The sequence below is a fragment of the Lemur catta genome, chromosome 11 (genome assembly GCF_020740605.2).
Source record: "Lemur catta isolate mLemCat1 chromosome 11, mLemCat1.pri, whole genome shotgun sequence".
Classification (NCBI taxonomy): Eukaryota; Metazoa; Chordata; class Mammalia; order Primates; family Lemuridae; genus Lemur; species Lemur catta.
In genome coordinates, this window is record NC_059138.1 from 39,938,803 (window position 1) to 39,959,021 (window position 20,219).

General features: G+C 38.7%; 1 protein-coding gene across 2 annotated transcripts in view; it reads left to right on the forward strand.

Annotated features, from left to right (window-relative positions):
- The window catches only part of RELN (reelin), a 441,212-nt gene that overhangs the window by 365,968 nt on the left and 55,025 nt on the right, over window positions 1-20,219 (forward strand). For both annotated transcript variants that reach the window (XM_045564269.1, XM_045564270.1), the window contains exons 37-45: window positions 23-107; window positions 935-1,117; window positions 3,385-3,556; window positions 3,656-3,758; window positions 6,677-6,906; window positions 12,030-12,250; window positions 13,833-13,980; window positions 16,237-16,495; window positions 17,367-17,616. In XM_045564269.1, the coding sequence (XP_045420225.1) occupies window positions 23-107; window positions 935-1,117; window positions 3,385-3,556; window positions 3,656-3,758; window positions 6,677-6,906; window positions 12,030-12,250; window positions 13,833-13,980; window positions 16,237-16,495; window positions 17,367-17,616 (1,651 nt within the window). The remainder of the gene's footprint in view (window positions 1-22; window positions 108-934; window positions 1,118-3,384; window positions 3,557-3,655; window positions 3,759-6,676; window positions 6,907-12,029; window positions 12,251-13,832; window positions 13,981-16,236; window positions 16,496-17,366; window positions 17,617-20,219) is intronic.

Sequence of the window (20,219 nt, forward strand, 5' to 3'; positions counted from 1 at the left end):
ACATGGATGTTTTTGTTTTCAGGAAGGACTAAGGATGCTTATTTCAAGAGATCTAGATTGTACCAATACTATGTATGTCCAGTTTTCACTTAGATTTATAGCAAAAGGTAAGCCATTTCTATGGGTGTGAATTCACTATTTTCCCTCAAGAAAATTCTCCCCTGCACAGTTCCTCCTCCACACACACACAAAAATAACAGATTTAAGGCCCTTGAGCTTTGTTATATGGAAGAGCTAACATAGATTTGTGTACATAAATGTTCACAAATGTTTTTCTTTAATATGAGTTTATCTTCATATAAGGATAAGAAAACTACTGATTTTAAATAATTTCATGCAGCTCTAGTAATCCTGCCAGTTCTGGGGTAGCTAAATTTATCATTATGTCCCTGAGTCTCTGTACCACTACTTTCTAGCTATAAGAATTTTAAATTAACAAATTTTTAACTTATGAAAAATTTGGACTATTTTTATAGATGTGAACTCACAAAAAGCCTACTCTTTATCATTCTGACTTTTCATATCAACTAAATAATTTTCTTGAAAATGTTATTGTGGATACAATAAATTTTAAAGTAGGTTTTTTGTTTGTATCCTGAGATTTAAATGTTTGACCCTTTGTAATATTGCGATGCCTGTAGAATCAAATTTTTTTGATGTAATGTTTCCTAAATACAGAAAGGTGTATAGGTGTATCTGAGAGAGAAAGGGAGATATTGTGTGCAAATCCAAGATTTGGTGTGTGTTTTGAGATATATTCATACAGAAAACCCAACCTGTCTTCACCTTGAGTTGCTTCTGAAGCATTTGGACTGTAAAGCCTTCTTGTAAATATAAGTCAGCTTTTGCACTGCCACCAAAAGAATCAGCTAAAAACATACCATTCCCCCATTTTATCACAATATGTTTTATGCTTGTGTTGTCTTCTTCCTAGGCACCCCAGAGAGGTCTCACTCTATTCTATTACAATTCTCCGTCAATGGAGGAATCACTTGGCACCTGATGGATGAATTTTACTTCCCTCAAACGACCAGTATACTTTTCATTAATGTTCCCTTGCCATACACTGCCCAAACCAATGCGACAAGATTCAGACTCTGGCAACCTTATAACAACGGTAAAAATGCATGTGTTCTTCTGCATATTAATGTATTTGTTTCTAAAGTGTGGAGGAAATGTTTGTCAACTGAGTGGTTTAGCTGTCCATAGCACACACATTTTACATGCTTCACTTTGGCAAGTCTCAATAGATATTTAACTTTATATATCTTTATCATCTCCTCATACCTGACTAGTAAGTTCTTTTGATGATGTAAAGATAGCTGGATTCTGTCACAGAGCTAAGGTTTTTAAAAAATAATCCAGCATTACTATTAGGCACTCATGAATTGTAAGTTCATTTTTGTTGAATTTATTTGGGAATACATAGTTCTTCTGAGTGTGGCATTTCATTAGTGAGACAGAACATTATAGCAAAATGCCATGACACAGTGGGAGGGACTTAAACCAAACAGATAGTACCTTAGATAAAATATTCTTATCACATACACTTGCTTCAGTGATAAGTTAAAGTGAATGTATAATTTAATAGCATTTTTAAATGGTTACAGAAAATGATTCCATAAATTTGTAATGTTTTATTGTTTCCTTTATTTCTGTTAACTGTTGACTATAAAGGACCAGACTTTACCAAATCATGCATTTAATCACTAAACAAGTACAGAGATACCACATTAACCAGGTTCTTTACAGAGGTAACACAGAAATGGATAAGAAAAATGTACTTCCATCTCTAAGATTTAACCTATTTCTTTTATAACTAATAAGTAAAAATAAAATAAAAATTTTGACTTAGCTTGAACATAACATATATGTGTCTGTGCATATACATATCTTGTAACCAGTTTTACAGTCCAGAGGATTTAAATCCAGGTTCTCTCCATGTTGTGTTTGGAATGCTTACTTAATTTTTTTCATTGTTTTCACCAATTGCTTTTAAACAAGAAGAGGAAAGAAAGCTACTAGACATTCTATAAAAAAGACATCTGCACTAGAATGTTTACAGCAGCACAATTCACAATTGCAAAGATGTGGAAACAACCCAAGTGCCCATCAATACATGAGTGGATTAATAAAATGTGGTATATGTATACCATGGAGTTCTACTCAGCCATAAAAAACAATGGTGATGTAGCACCTCTTGATTTATCCTGGATAGAGCTGGAGCCCATTTTCTACTAAGTGAAGTATCAGAAGAATGGGAAAACAAGCACCACGTGTACTCACCATATGCACATATAGTAGTAACATTCATTGGGCGCCAGGGAGGCAGGGATGGGGATATTCACACCTACTGGGTGTGGTGCACACCGTCTGGGGAATGGACATGCTTGAAGCTCTGACTTGGGCGAGGCAGAGGCAATACATGCAACCTAAACATTTGTACCCCCATAATATGCTGAAATTAAAAAAAGAAAGAAAGCTACTAGAACAGTTTGATAGGATTAGGGGGAGAGAGAAATGTGATTTCATTTAAAGCATCAGGTTATTTCTACAGGATGCTGTTTATATACCCTTCTTTATGTTTTGTAAGAATTGTACTACAGGCAGAAATCAGTGAAGATGTGACCTTGGTGAATCTTGATATTCCTGCTTAGCATATTCTTATCATCTTGCTTCAAGTTCAGTCCAAACAGTGCTGTGCAAAAGCAGCCTGGATTTGGCCCTTTTTATCACCTCTATAACATCTTCCTTAAACACCAAGCCTAAATTGCTGAATCAAATCCTATACCAGTCTAAGAAGTGATTTCACTAGTTTTCTATGTATTCCCCTATATCTTCAAATCAACATAGAAGGTTTGAAAAGCATTAAGGAAAAAAATGAAATATTGCATGTCACAAAATATTTTTCTTTTGTGTTAAATGAATAAAACAATTAAATACAGTTATGTGGCAGGGCAATGTTTTAATGGCCAGAGTCCTCCAGTCTGACTGAAGCATGGTGCTGAGAAGTCATGGGTTGACCCTAAAAAAGTCATGAGTCACTCCCTGAGTAGACTAGTTAGTGCACCTCTTGCCAGTGCAGGGTCCGTAGCACCACTGTGATGGGCAGGACAGCATACTTTCACAAGCTGTTTGTCACAGCTTTCTGAAATTAGTGAGGCAGTTCCATGCTATGTCAATTTAATGTGGTTGCAAGCTTTATTTTTTCACTCTTTAATCACTGTAAATATGCTGTTACTTGGTTTGTGTTTTTTCCCTAGAAGGCATGTGTTTAACCTGTTGCTGCTGAGTTCCTTTTGTCCTTTACTTTCTTTCAATGAGCAAAAATGTCCATCTGATTTTCATTGTTGGAAAAATTTGCTTTATCCAAAAATGCCTTAGGTAAGAAAGAAGAAATCTGGATTGTTGATGACTTCATTATTGATGGAAATAATCTAAACAACCCTGTGATGCTTCTGGATACCTTTGACTTTGGGCCCAGAGAAGACAATTGGTTTTTCTATCCTGGTGGTAACATTGGTCTTTATTGCCCATATTCTTCAAAAGGAGCACCGTAAGTATTTAATTGAGAAGCTAAAAATAAAACCACTGCTTCTATACAAATCATGATGAATTTGTGCCTAAATGGATTCCTTGTTTTCTTGCATAACAGTGAGGAAGATTCAGCTATGGTGTTTGTTTCAAATGAAGTCGGTGAGCATTCCATTACCACCCGCGACCTAGATGTGAATGAGAACACCATCATACAATTTGAGGTACCTGACTTTGTTCTATTAAAAATGCTTTAATTTTCATCTTGAACAAAACCTAGGAAAGAGGCAAAAAATCTCAGATAATTTCATGCACTATGACTTTCATTTTTGTGCAAGGACAGAAGAGGTTTTGGCATCATAATTCACTTTTATTAGCAGAACTGATTGTTATACTTAGGTTTATTTCTGAATTTTTGTCCTTTATTTATGACATAGTTTCCCCACCTACTACAATGGGAAGTTACTGCAATAAATTATTTTAAACATTATAAGAATGAAAAGGATCATACAATTCTAGTATTATTTTCACAATTTTATGTTCAACTTAAGATTTCTTTAAGACCCATCTCAATGTAACTATAGTCTGTATCATGCCACACATTTATATAATATTTATTATGGTGTTATGAATTTTACAGGTAAAACAATACTACACTGTTTTTATAATTTCAAATATATTTGCTCTATGTATTTTATTAATATTCATACCCTCCTTATATTTGTCAAGAGAGCAAATTAATGATTAATGTAAAAACCTCTACATATTTCACAAACTTAGGTAGAATCAGCAGGACCAAAGGTGCAACATGCCAGTGTTCAAGAGTATTAACTTTCAAAGGTACTTGTTTCATAGCTGAGTTCTATACCAGCCAATTGGCAGACCAACTTGAAATGTGCCTAATTGCATCAACACGATTTTGAATATTTGGTTTTGACTAATTGTCTACATCCTAAATTACAGTTGTCTAAATTATAGTTGTCTAGTGATCTCAAAAGTCAGAGACCAAATGATGCGTTGGTGGAGAAATTATTCTGTATTTATTTTAAACTTTCTCTTTTATTTTCTAATCTTATTTTATGCTTTAAATGCTAATAAAAGGTAATGCCTTTGGGCCTTTTAAGAATTCTATTAGCAGGCCGGGCGAGGTGGCTCACGCCTGTAATCCTAGCACTCTGGGAAGCCGAGGCGGGTGGATCACTCAAGGTCAGGAGTTCGAGACCAGCCTGAGTGAGACCCGTCTCTACTAAAAATGGAAAGAAATTATCTGGACAACTAAAAATATATAGAGAAAAAATTAGCCAGGCATGGTGGCGCATGCCTGTAGTCCCAGCTACTAGGGAGGCTGAGGCAGGAGAATCGCTTAAGCCCAGGAGTTTGAGGTCGCTGTGAGCTGGGCTGACGCCACGGCACTCACTCTAGCCCGGGCAACAAAGTGAGACTCTGTCTCAAAAAAAAAAAAAAAAGAATCGGTGATACGACATCTCTTTGGTTCTCCTGGAGAGAGTTGGAACCCATTATATTAAGTGAAGTATCCAAAGAATGGAAAACAAGCACCACATGTACTCACCAGAAAATTGGTTTCCCTGATCATCACCTAAATGCACATCAGGGAAGGATACCAATTGGATATCAGCCTGAGACGGGGGGGTGGGGGTAGAGGATGGGTGTATGCCTACATGATGAGTACGTTGTGCACCGTCTGGGGAATGGTCATGCTTGAAGGTGCTGACTTGGGGAGGTGGGGGGTGGGGGGAGGGGATGGAGGTATGACTACCTGGTGAGTGCCAGGTGCGCTGTCTGGAGAACGGACACGCTTGAGGCTCTGACTCAGGGGGATGGGCGGGACACGGACAATGTATATAACCTGAGTTTTTGTACCCCCATGAAGAGCTGAAATTAAAAAAAAAAAAAAGAATTCTATTATCAAAATAATCAAGCTAGAAACAAGTGCCTATAGTTGAAAAGTTTATCAAATGTCAATAATTTACTTATCAGAAGGTAAAAAGTAAATTTACACACGTATACTATATAGATATTATATATATTTAGTGATTTATATCAATGACTATATGCTATGATAGCATGATAGTAAGAAAATGTTAATCTCAATTCAAAGGGGGGAATTTTTCATAGAAAGAATCATATATATTTATTTAATGAAGTTTTGGTTTAATGCACTTGAAAGCATGAGGAAAGGAATGGAGTGGTTGTTTCCCTAATGGTTAAAAACATCCTTACATAGAAACAGAGAGTAGACCAGGTAGAGTGGTTACCAGGGGCGGGGGGTGGGGCGGGTGGGGGAGGGCGGCGGCGGAATGGGGAAAGTGGGTCAAAGGATACAAACCTGCAGTTGTGTAGGATGAATAAGCCTAGACAGCTAATGTAAAGCATGAGGACTATAGTTAATAATATAGTAGTACATGCTGAAAATTAGCTAAGAGAGTAGATTTTTAGGTGCTCCTTACCCCCCCTCCCACAAACACACACACACACACACACACACGTGACTATGGAAGGTGATAGATAGGTTACTTTGCTTGGCTGTAGTAATTATTTCGCTATGTATATTATATCAAAACAGCATTTGTACACCTTAAATAGATACAGTTTTCTTTTTTTAAAAAAAAGGTCTTCCCCTGTGCCAGGGAAGTAATGAGAATGATTATATTCTGTTTTGATATTGAATACATGTTGAAGATTCTTCATGTGCAAAACTTTTGGGATTATTTGGAAGGTGTCATAAAAAAGAAAAATAGAAGGTATTCCCTACCTAGTAGACTGGGAAAAAAGCTAATAGGATTAGGGAAACAGTCTTTTCATTATGATTTGCTTGGCTATGGAAAGTGGGTCAAAGGTAAAATTTGGAATTGTCCCAGCTTTTGCCTTACACATTTCCTGGTTTTTTATAAAATGAGGGAAGTAAATTTTTCATGAGGCCCTTTGAGGTTCTTTATGAAAAATTATAATTTAAAGATAATGTATAATATTAGCCTGTTAGGCAAAACAGAATTTTGTATCGTTAAATATTTCAGCAAGACAGTTCCCAGGAAAATGGGCTCTAGAAAATAATGAAGTGGTGAATCATTTCAAGGCTTCTTGCTCTGAGGTAATTTGTATCATTTCTTTCTTCTTCCCCGAGATCAATGTTGGATGCTCGACTGATAGCTCATCTGCAGATCCCGTGAGACTGGAATTTTCAAGGGACTTTGGGGCCACCTGGCACCTGCTGCTCCCCCTCTGCTACCACAGCAGCAGCCACGTCAGCTCCCTGTGCTCCACCGAGCACCACCCGAGCAGCACCTACTACGCGGGAACCACGCAGGGCTGGAGGAGGGAGGTCGTGCACTTTGGGAAGCTGCACCTTTGCGGGTAAGGACCTGCCGCTTGGCGCCATGTTTGTTTCTCATTTGACAGGTTGTCCCTGAAGTCATCGTTGACTTGCTACTTTATCAGTGGGAAATTTCCACCTTACGTTTCTTCCTCAGTTCTCACGTGATGCAGATCAATGGATATTTAAAATGTAGGATGCTGAGGTGACAAAATTACTAACTTAACAGTGTGAAGGTAGACTTTAAGAGCGCACTGTGGACTGTACCCTGTAGGGGGGTTCCTGTCCCCATGGGTGCTTATTAGATCAATTAGGAAGCAGCAGAAATGTAGTTGTCCCGCAGGTTGTGACTCCCTTCCTGCTCACCCCCACCTCACAATATAAATGCAGTTAGAATTTTATGACTTTCAAACATCTACCTATGTCTCCTATTCAGGGAGAGGACATGTAGGAAGGATGGAAGCTCACAGAATGTTCCTGGTATCTCATAAGAAAAACTGTTAGCACATTTCCCACAGGCACTTCTACTTTTTCAACCTCTCTCAGCATTCTTGTTACACATATTTGACTCTTCTGTTGAAAAGCAATTTGGAGATAAAGGACTTCAACCCTAATAGAAATGAAATAAAAAGTATATTTCAAAAAATAAAACTCATAAGTAAACAGAGAAAGTCAACAAAGCAGACTGCCTCAGAATTTCTGTCCTTGTCTCAGAATAAAGAATTTGTTCTTTCTGAGTATGTCAAAAAAAGAAGAAAGTACTAATACCATACTTTCAAGATGGAAAGAGATTTGTATTCCTGATGTGAAACTAAGCACAATTAGAGGTCTTGGGTCTTCAAGCAAAACTGCTAATACCTAGTACTTTTCCAAAAGGGTGAAAGTGGATTTTCAAAAGTCTGCATTCTCTTTGAACTTAAATCCATTCCCTCATCATTATCTCATCAGCATAATTTTTATAATTTGATTGCTAAGGGCTTTAATATTTTGTGTTGTCAACTGTGTCATTTCCTAATCCTTGCTAGTACACCAGGACAATATTCTAATAGGAAATCTAACTCTTTCAAAAAATTAGCATTACTAAGCAAAACGCCCTCCAGGTTCTTTAGAATCGACAGCCAGAGGAGGTGAGGAGAGTATCTGGAGATCCTAGGAACACACAGAGCTGATGCCTCAGCCAGCACAGCCAGAAAGCTACCATGGGTTGAGGGGAGTTTGTCTGTAGAATAATTGGGCAGGGGAAAATAGCTCAGGAAAAACTTTGTATCCAGAGTCACTTTTAAGATTATATGTTACAAGAAATATAAAGAGACTTATAAAGAAAAGTGAAAGAGGCCGGGCGCGGTGGCTCACGCCTGTAATCCTAGCTCTGGGAGGCCGAGGCGGGTGGATCGCTCGAGGTCAGGAGTTCGAGACCAGCCTGACCAAGAGTGAGACCCCGTCTCTACTAAAAATAGAAAGAAATTATCTGGCCAACTAAAAATATATATACAAAAAAATTAGCCGGGCATGGTGGCTCATGCCTGTAGTCCCAGCTACTCGGGAGGCTGAGGCAGTAGGATCGCTTAAGCCCAGGAGTCTGAGGTTGCTGTGAGCTAGGCTGATGCCACGGCACTCACTCTAGCCCGGGCAACAAAGTGAGACTCTGTCTCAAAAAGAAAAGAAAAGTGAAAGAATATACTGGAAAGATAATGGGAAATTGCATGGACTCCACTCAGGAGGAGTGAGGACCTCAGCAATAGGAGTTTGTGATCGTTGTTTTTATCATGGTGACATTAACATCACTCAGCAAACCACAGCTTTTATTTTCTGGGAATCTTAATTCTAAATTTCTTTCTTTTTTTTTTTTTTTTTGAGACAGAGTCTCACTTTGTTGCCTGGGCTAGAGTGAGTGCCGTGGCGTCAGCCCAGCTCATAGCAACCTCAAACTCCCAGGCTTAAACGATCCTCCTGCCTCAGCCTCCCGAGTAGCTGGGACTACAGGCAAGCGCCACCATGCCCAGCTAATTTTTTTTTTCTGTATATATTTTTAGTTGTCCAGATAATTTATTTCTGTTTTTAGTAGAGACGGGGTCTCACTCAGGCTGGTCTCGAACTCCTGCTCGAGCAATCCACCCACCTCGGCCTCCCAGAGTGCTAGGATTACAGGCGTGAGCCACCGTGCCCGGCCTCTTAATTCTAAATTTTGAGCAAAGAAAATTGGAACCTCTCAGCTATAGCCAGAAAGCCAGGTGTTCCAACAGAAGCACAGCTGTGAGAAGACCCTATCTGTGGGTGGGGCAGGCAGGGGAAAAGGCCTGGATAGCCAGTAGGCCCTGCTGTGTTCGTGTTCTGAATGTTCATGTCCCTTCCAAAATTCAGGTTGAAATTCTACCCCCCAAGGTGATGGTATTGGGAGGTGTGGGGCCTTTTAGGGGGTGATTAGGCCATGAGAGTGGAGCCCTCATGATTAGCATTAGTGCCCTTATAAAAGAGGCCCCATAGAGCTGCCTTGCCGAGTCCACCATGTGAGGACACAGCAGGAAGGTGCCCATCCGTAAACCACAAAGTGAGCCCCCACCAGATACTGAATGCGCTGGCTCCTTAATCTCTGACTTCCCAGCCCAGAACAGTGAGAAATAAATTTCTGTTGTTTATAAGCTACCCAGTTTATAGTATTTTGTAATAGCAGCCTGAACAGACTAAGACAGTCACGTTATGAATAGAATATTCCACCAAACTCCATCATAGTATTGCTGAGAAGCTCCAGGTTTTCTCTTTAATGGACCTCTAATTTCCTCCAATTGCCCAGTTAAGAATTAGATTAAATAGAAAACAACCCTAAAGATAGGTTGGAGGCCATGATTTTAGATTGTTTGTCCAATGGAGACTTGCTTCAGCAAGTTCCCACATCAAAATAACCCTATCTAAAGGAGTATAAAATAAGGTCACAAGATCTGCCATGAGAGGCGCTGAGTGGAGATGCCCATGCCAGGAGAGTGCTCCAGCATCCTAGAGACCACCCCACTTAACATTTAGAGATGTCCAGTGTGCTGTGCTCACATATAAGGCACCACAATATAATTTGGAAATTTGAACAAGAGAAATGCATATGTCCGTATTTTCACCCACTGGTGAAAAGCAACTTATAAAACACAATCCTATAATAGTGGACAGAACTTAGACAGTCATGTTATTTGTATTCCATGTCATTTTTATTTCTATGAAAAGGAAGTAAATGTGTTAAGAAGGCATGCCCATTCTCAGAATGGTATAAACATACTTTTCAAACTGCCTTCAACCATTTCTGTGAAGAGAAGAATTTGCCTTAATAGTGTTGTCTAGTCCTTGTTTCGGGGAAAAGAATTAGCACTCTTCTTAAAACCCATGCAGGCGTGAATTGCTGGAAGGCAAAAGTTAAATTTTCTCCAACTCAGTGAATCATGCCTTGGTTTGTAGTCAACATGATACATAATAATGGCACAAGTGCTAGATGCTAAAAAACTTTAAAATCTATGTTTAAATTGCCCTTTTCTGTGTACTTTTTGGACACTAGATACATAATAAAAGTATATTAAATGTTTTCAGGTGCAAAATGGCCTTTTTTTTTTTTGCTTCTACATATAGTCAATTTACATTCAAAAACATAAGTATTGAACTTGCATCTAATTTTATTCACATCACCTTTGTGTTTTTTTAGTCTAGATAGAGTCTTTTTGTCTTTAAAACTTCCTAATTGTTTTTGCTTTATGCAGTTTCATAACGAGTCAACCATAAACCCCTATTTAATGAAAGCAGTGTTGTGTGCTTGAAATTTTAAATTTATGTTTAAAAAAACAGATCCTTTTGAATACCACTGGCTTAGGAGAACAGATGCTGACATTCGCCAAGGAGGGTGACAGTGAGAAATTTTCAAAATAAGATTTCAGCGGAAGGAACCACAGTGAGACCAGAGCCTTAAGCCCATTTATCACAGCGCTTGCAGTTTCTGTGTCAAGGCAGGTGAACAATAATAAATATCCACCCAAGGTGGTTCATTTGTATTCAGAACATTTGAATAAATAAGAAGTTCAAAAAAAATCCTTGTAGACTTTTGTTCAAAGGAAAACTCCAGCCATTTCCCTCAGCTCAGCAGTCTGAAAGTTCAAAAGGTAAAAAGTCCTTCTTGCCAAAACTAAACTCTGACAAGTATTTGAAAATAAAGTTTAATTATGAACCGGCATTTTGGGGGCAGCTTGATGTAGTTGGATTCTTGATATAAACAATGAAATTAGGTTTAAAATCGTATGTGGGAACTTGACTCCAGCTTTCCTATCAACTAGACTTTTAGAAACCTGACAAATGCATTTCCCTCCCACCATCCATCCCCAACCCTAATGTGTGACTTCTAATTTCTGTTTCTCTTATTAAAAAAACTATTCAGAATTTAGTTTTTATGACAATTGAAAATTGAGAAGATTCACGGGGCACAAAAATAAATGGATATGCCATCTCTATAGCTTGCTCCTCTAAAATAAATCCATCTTCCTTGAACTGAGTTTTATACATGATATAATACATTAAACTGTTTCTGGACTGACCTAAATATATAGATTATTGCCAAGGAGCTAACTTATCATCAACAATATGATAGGACAATTCATTTACAAAAGGAAAATTATCTTTAATTTAAAAAGAAATTAAGAAATAAGGGACATGTAACTAAAAGTAAATCTGATTTTGTCACCTTTTCTCTTAAAGGTAATCCACTGGGGCTTTCTGTTTCTGGTAAGATAAAATCCAAAAAAAAACTCGGTTTGGCTCATAAGGCCTTTCACAACAAATTAGATGCCACAGACATTTACTGAGCATCTACTGTGTGTGAAACTCCATGCCATCCACCATAAAAAGGTACAAAAAAGAAAGACCTTGACCTCTACGCACTCAGGGCCAAGAGAGGGAATAGACACACTTTTAAATAACTCTAGCTGTGGTAACTATAGTAATGGAAATCCCAGCAAAACTATGGAAGAGAGGGAAAGAGAAAAATTAAAAAGCCTGTTCCTGAAATAGCGAGTCATATTTTCTACTTCTGGAGTGTGGTACCGAGGCAGTAACTGTCCATTGTTCATTGATCAGATGCGCTTACTTTGAAGGTATATTGTCCTGTTGATTGGTTTTTGAAAGACTTGTATCTCTTTGCCAGATCTGTGCGTTTCAGATGGTACCAGGGATTTTACCCTGCTGGCTCTCAGCCAGTGACATGGGCCATTGATAATGTCTACGTTGGTCCCCAGTGTGAGGAGATGTGTAACGGACATGGCAGCTGTATCAATGCAACCAAGTGTATATGCGATCCCGGCTACTCAGGTCCAACCTGTAAAATAAGCACCAAAAATCCTGATTTTCTCAAGGATGATTTTGAAGGTAATCTTTTCTCCTAAATTCTGTGTAGCTTTGTGAAAGAGCTTATATGTTAAACACAAATTGTGATCATTAAGTTCACTCTAATATTTCATTATTATCATTACAATTGTGAATACCCAAGAATTCATTTTGAATTTTATAGGGTTCCATTTTTGAAACGATGGTCAGTAAAAGAGAACAAGACCTTGTTGAGAAAAACTAAGGCTATTTTCACCAGTTTTTCTACCACATGTAATTTACAATTAGTGATAGTTTTAGAAAATGTCTATAGAAGTTTAATCTTATGTGGAGGAAAGAATTTTCCAGAAATATAAGTTCCTGTCATTGTTTTATCACTAACTCATTAAACAGCCTTTCATCACTTTGTGTACTTTATGTTACACCTAGAATCCAGCATCATTATGTGTAAAGATAACGTTACAACATAGAAAAATGTGTCATGTAATAATTGGAAAAACATTTAAAATTTGTATATGCACTATGATCAAACTATAGAAAAACAGCTTCATAAGAGAAAGTCTTAAATATAATAGCTATATTAAGATAGTAAGATTAAAAGATCTTCTTTTTGCCAGATTTCCTACAAAATTGTTATGATTTTATAATACCTTTTAAAACTAGATCTAGGGTGCCAAAAAATAAAAATAAAAAAATAAAACTAGATCTAGGTATAGCCATACAATGAAATATTATTCAGCCATAAAAAGGAATGAAATACTGATACATGCCATGACATGGATGAACCTTGAAAACATTATGCTAAGTGAAAGAAGCCAGACACAAAAGGCCACATATCGTGGGACTCCATTTATATGAGATATTCAAAGCAGGCAAATCCATTCAGACAGAAAGCAGATTAGTGGTTGCCAGGGGCTGAAGGAGGGGAGTATAGGGAGTGACTGCTTAATGGGTATGAGTTTTCCTTTTGGGGTGATGAAAGTTCTGGAATTAGGTATCAGTGATAGTTGTACCACATTGTGAATGTGCTAAATGCCACTGAATTGTTCATTTTAAAATGGTTAATCTTGTGTTATGTATATTGTTCCACAATGAAAAAAAAAACAAAAACTAAATCTGAGTATCTACACAGATTTGAGAGCTAGTTTTAAAAGACATTATTTAATAAGAAATAATAACCTTTACCAAAATTTCTCCCATTAAAGTTTCTCCCTTTTTAAAAATATATTATACCTGCCTGATACTGTCCTCACATTAGAAAGGACACAGTGAAGAGGCTGGTGGAAAGGCCCTTACTTTCGGCCCGCGCCACTCTCTGACTAACAAGTGTCCTTTCTTCAGTGTGGAGGAGCAGAAAGCAGGGACCCATCTGGCTGAACCATAGATACTCAAGAGAAGACCCCCTTCCCCTGTCATGTGAACCCTTTAATTATACCAGCCAAGGATAAACAATTCAAACAAGCTAAAATGTTGAAGAGGCGTCTTATCCCAAAATATATGACTTTAATATTTATGACTTCTTGTTTTAAAACTATATAATGCATTTACCATATTCATTTTAAAAATATCATATGACTGACTATACTTGGGGTCCTAGGTAAACCACATTTTCCACTTTTTTCAGGTCAGCTAGAATCTGATAGATTCTTATTAATGAGTGGCGGGAAACCATCTCGCAAGTGTGGAATCCTTTCCAGTGGAAACAACCTCTTTTTCAATGAAGATGGCTTGCGCATGTTGATGACACGAGACCTGGATTTGTCACATGCTAGGTAATCATTTTTAGATGCTGTTGAAAAACCACATTGTAATATACAATAGTAGAACATAATCAAATCAGAAAGCAGAGAGATCTCCAGACAAGACCCCCAATTAGAAATGCTGAACTTTTCTCTTGTCAAAGCCTCCATTAAGATGCAATTTATACGATTTCCATTCTAAAACTGAGAGAGATTAGAGATCTGTTCAATAACTACTTCAGAAAGGAAACAGCTAAACAGACAAAAGTTAATATCTGGTATTTTTTTTGTAAGATTGTGACTAGAAGATAACAATGTTTAATTTACTTTAAGAAAATAATATTGTGTCTTCTTTTTATCCACCTTGTACACAGCACTTTTTATTAGCACTTGGACTATGTCAAAAGTATTTACATTTATTACACCATGCTTAGTGAAAGTTTACTCGAAATACATCTTCAAATTAGTCACAATTAATTTTATCTCTGTTAGCAATTTAAGAACATGTGAAGTGCAGCCTTATTCTTTAAAAGTATCTTTGCAATGATTCACTCGCACATTCTAAGCAGTCATTTTCTAAACTGAACACAGTCACTCAGAAACAAACATTTTAAACTGGCTCAGAGGATTATATCCTGTCATGATGTGTATCCCTTGATCATTTGATGAGCCAAAAATTTAACAAGGAAAATAAGAAAGGCAGTTTAACATGTGGAAAATGGAACCTTGACCTATTTTTGCAAGTGAAGAAAGAAATCATGTTTCTGTTTTTTGAAATACTTCAGAGTATCTTAAAATATATCTTAACATATTTATTCTCTCTTTGTCCTAAATCCCTTATTTATCGATTATAAATTTGACCATGCAATCATAGAAAATACAGTTCTGTGAGATAATTTTACAGTTATGTAAAATAAGATTTTACTATCTTTATCTTATCTTAATGCATATAGTCTAATTTGATGTTGCTTATCTAAGATTTTTATTAACAGCTGAGATACCTAATTCAGGAATTATTAGGTTTTCCCAAATAAGTACTTCTGACATGGTTTATCTATCCCCGAATTAATATAAAGATTTTCTCAGTACAAATAGACAATATTCTATAAGTTTTTCTCTGTAAATGATTATTGTTTTTATAAATGTAAACATCACTAAGCACTAACCATGTATGTTTTCATTAATCCAATGTTAAAAGCTCCATTATTTAACTCATCTCAGTATCATGCTGTGTAGGATTTGCATATATTGACCTGAAAATGCTCCATGTAAAATCCCAATTTTTTCAGGGTCATGAGATAAGTGAATGGGAGGGAAAATCTCATGAGGAATGAATGGTTTTATACATAGTACTGATAATATTTTTATTATAAGTCCCAATATATTTCCTATGTTTAGCATGCATATGGTATTGGGTATGTGTGTTGGGTTACAGTGAAATTTATTCTGCATTACCAGCTAACGTAGTGGCCAGACCAGGCACCAGCAGCTTGCCTGCCAAACATAACATGTGAGCTGGTTTTCATTGGCACCCCAGCTGGTCGCTGCCACTCTGTCCACCTCCCTGCCAGCTGGGAAAGCTGCCCCTGGCTAGCTGCCACTGTTCTCAGTGGCCAGTATCACCCAGCCCCAGCCCCAGCAACAGTCAGAAGCTGGCACGGCCCTCCACCACCACCAGCCCACACTCTTGCTCCCCTGCCCCTGGCACAAAGGAGAGAAAAGAGGCCCAGGCTTGACATACCTCTTCCAAGAGATGCCTGGCCTTTCACAAAGAGGTGCTACAAGCTCTGAATTTAAATGTGTCTCCCAAAACCAATCATATGGCATCTGGAAAACTCCTGGTGGAACCTGAGAATGGATGATTTTACCAATGATGAGGCATAAACTACATTAATTATGTTCTTCCAGTTTCAAACACTAAGGCTTCAGATTTATCTTCAATGGATGACAATACACACTCCCAAACCTGCACAGCCTTTGGGTCCCTCCCATCTTCTTACAGAGTAGCCGAAGGGCACAATGAATGCTAACTTCCCTCAGACTCACCTGGGGAGAGATGTGAGCTACAAATGTGGGCACAGAATTGCCTTTTTTCAGACTTCACATTTAATTAACTCCCTTTCACATTAAAAAAGAAAATCGGGCTTTGAAGTGATTGCTTTGGACATTCATTAAATCATCATATTCATTAAAGCCATTTATTCCCCTATATTGTCCTATCTACTTGTCTTTTCTTAATGTGGATTTCTCCTTGATGTGAGAGTCTACCATAATATTTACTGATGTCAGATTTGTGCAGTTCTTCATGAGACTGGGCTGTGGGAAAGGTGTTCCAGACCCCAGGAGTCAGCCCGTGCTTCTGCAGTTCTCTCTCAATGGTGGCCTCTCGTGGAGTCTTCTTCAGGAGTTCCTCTTCAGCAACTCCAGCAACGTGGGCAGGTACATTGCCCTGGAGATACCTTTGAAAGCCCGTTCTGGTTCTACTCGTCTTCGCTGGTGGCAACCATCTGAGAATGGGCACTTCTACAGCCCCTGGGTTATCGACCAGGTCAGTCCCTTCAGGATTAACTATTTTAATTTTTGTTACTTGAGCTGAATGTAGCCGTAGAAAGCATTCAGTCCAACCCCCTTGCTCAGTAGACAAACCCAGGCCTGACAGTTGAATGACTCACCCAAGGGCACACAGCAAGGTAAGATACGGCATTTAGCGTCCTTTCATTCTCTAGTCCTTTGATTGCCTAAGCTTATAAAAATAAACAGCACAACAGAAGGCCTGGGTCCTGCTCATAGAGCATTCTGCCACATGGATAGAGGGACTTCATCAAGCGTGCTACAAGGTTATAATTATCTGAAAAGGAAAATGTGCAAATTAGCATTGGTGCCACATGCAGCAGTTCCCAAATCCTCTTTCCTAGCCTTGGAAGAAAAAAATAAATAAATCTCCCCAACATCCTTATAGACTGCTCTAAAGGATCTTTATATGTAACAAAATGTGTATCAAATAGAACTCAAAGAACCTGTTAACGAACTGTGGAGTTCATGCAAAGAATTGGAACTGAAATGCCTTAGGATACAACTGTCCTTAAATAGAAATTTTACATGGAAAATAATTACATAGAAGCCAAATTTTACTTTGCTAGCTTGGGTACATGTAGTTTCCAAAGGCACAATTTGGCCCATGAAGGCTGTGAATGGTTTTGTCAATCCTTTGATTTGTTTTCTGTAGCTTCTTGCCAGATGGGCAAGGCGACCACATAAACAAGAGCATTCTGAAAGGCCCCCTAACATTATGCTAGCTGTGTGGTGCCAGTTCTGAGCAGGCTGACAGATAAAAACAAACAAACAAAAAAGACTGAACTTTCCCGTATCTTAAAACCACATTGAAAATTTGGGTTGTTTTTTTTTTTAATACGTTTCAGATTCTTATTGGAGGAAACATTTCTGGCAATACAGTCTTGGAAGATGATTTCACAACTCTGGATAGTAGGAAATGGCTGCTTCACCCAGGAGGCACCAAGATGCCTGTGTGTGGCTCTACCGGTGATGCCCTGGTCTTCATCGAAAAGGCCAGCACCCGTTACGTCGTCACCACAGACATTGCCGTGAACGAGGATTCGTGCCTACAGATAGATTTCGCGGCCTCCTGCTCAGTCACAGACTCTTGTTATGGTAAGTCTCTCTATGGTTGAATGTTCTAGATAGAGGGACAGACATCTGTGCGTGCGTACCCTTGGCTGCCTCTACCATAGGACTATTTTGCACCTCTGATAAGTCTGGAAAGAAAACACAAGTGCACTTTGAGCCAAACCATACTGTATTCTTGAAAATATTGTATGTAAATTGACTTTTAAAAGTTGATTTTTGAAGGCAATAGAATATGAGCTTATTTTTTAAGCATATGTACATGAAGACTTATTTTATAAAGTAAATAAATAAGAATAATTTGTAAATCTAGATTTTTTTCTGTATCAGACTTGTAGAATAAAGGATACACTTGTGGTGTTTTTCCATTCCAGGACTCTCTCACACAGAGAATGCCAGGAATAAGCAATAAGATTGATACATATATTTGCATATTCATGGATTTTAATTCTCAGGGCTTTGGATTAGACTAGTTATTGTCTCTTTTCCATATCCCCAGGAATGATGAAATTTTGCTGTTCCCATTTTACCTTATATTTTTGCCATCGTGGGTCATAACACATTCTGGGCCACCCTCACTGTGACCAATCTGCATCCCCAAGGTTGGGTATGTGTGTCAGCACACACACACACACACACACACACACAAACCCATCTTAGAAGGAATTAAAACTGACATCATTGAACTCTTGGACCCTTCACCTGAACTTACAGACCTGTCGGGATTCTTAGAGTCTCCTAGTCTTTCAGCATCCCATGCCACTCTTCTTCCAAGGGATACAAACCAGGATGTTCACAAGGGCCTTGTTTGGTTTTAGATTCAGGGGGACGGGTGATGAAATTTGAGGAATTTGGTTACTTTCAAAGTCCTACAGGATCCAAATTTTTGTATATTTCCATTAGTTCGAACTTAATGGACATATCTCAGAAGGAATTCCAGAAGTACTCTTTCTACCACAGACACAATCAGTGAACACCAGAGTAGTCAGTACGGGTAGAACTTTGAAGAGAGCAGATGGAAAAGTAGAAGGGACACACTGTGTCTTCAGAAGATACAGACTAGTTGAGGGTCCAGTTGGGGTCCAGTCAGTCAAGTGCTCTATGGAGTGGTACTGACGCAAAAGGTAATGAGAACTTAAAGGCAGGAGAGATGGCCAATGGTTGGCCAATCCGTGGAGTTAGGGAACATTTCTCAAGGGAGCTAAGTCTTAAGTGGACCTTCAGGGTTGTGGTGGGTTTTAAGAGTGGATGGAGAAGAAAGGGCACTCCAAACTAGGTTGGAAGCATAAGCAAAGAAGTAGATGTGGGGGTTCTCCTGGTGCTTGGGGGAGACTGAGCAGATCAGCCTGAACAGGCAATATTTACATCTAATGGGGAAAAGCAGAGTGTGTTGATTTTGAAAACAGACTAGACTCTTACTCCTCCATTAACACAGGAAGTTGATGGGAGCCCAGAGAAGTAAATTATCATGTGGTCGCCCTCCGGCAGCACCAGGACTGACATTCTGCCCTCATGGGCCCAGCCACGTGTACTTTCTACCATAGGCTGGTGCACCCTCCCAAGAGAAGTTAAAATGAAAGATAACATGAAAGAGGAAAGTGGCTAAGTGGAGTTGGCAACAAATTATGAAGGGCCTTAAAAGGCAGGCACAGAATCTGTGCTTGACAAGGTCATGAACAGGAGAGAACAAGCACAGAACAAGCGCGTGGTGTGTTTTAGGGAGATTAGCTCAGGAGCCGGTGAAGGTGGGTAGAGAAGAATCCCAGTAAAGAAGCCACAGTGGCCATCTCAGTGGGAGGCGATGCAGACCTGCACTATGCGGCATGAAGAGAGTTGGGCTGGATAAAATTGATACGAGACAATGCAAACAAAAAGTAAAGACGCAGCAGATCTCAGGGCTAGGTAACAGGTTGAACAGAGGGGAGAGAAGAGTAAAATTTCTCAAATAACTTATAAATTTTGAACCCAGAAAACTAGTGTAAAAGTGTTGCCATTGATAAAATTTGGTAGTTAAGAAGAGATGTTTGTTTATGACAGGAAATGATAAGTTTTTCTTAGTTCAGGTGAAAGTAATTCTAAGTGATGATATCCTTTAGTGAGGAGGATGTACAATAGGGAAAGCAGGAACTTTGTCTACACTGTGCATCGCAATACACCCAGCATCCAGCACAATGCTGGGCTCAGTAAACATTGGTTGAATAAATAAAATCAATTTTGAGTTTGGGACATTCTGGCACAGAGGTAACAGTTGAAGTCCTACGAGTGTGCCTGTAGAATAGATGGCCAGAAACGAGGTCTGGAAAAACGCCCATAGCTGGGCAAGTTAGCAAGGGAGTGAGAATACAAATGAGACAAGAGACTCAGAATAATGTCCCCGAAATAAAAGAAAGTTTCAGGAATCAGGGAGTCATCAATAATGTTCAGTGCTGTTGTAAGGAGGACAAGTAAAATGAAGGCTGAAACCAGGCCATTGTATTTACCTAGAAACCTCAGAGCAGTACGTGGTCTCACACTGGCTGCTCAGGAGAGTCACCTGGGGAGCCTGAAAGCTCCTGACACCTTGGCCCTGCCCCAGAAGGGTTCAATCAGAACCCCTGGTCGGGGGGCCCAGGCATCAGTGGTTTCTAAAG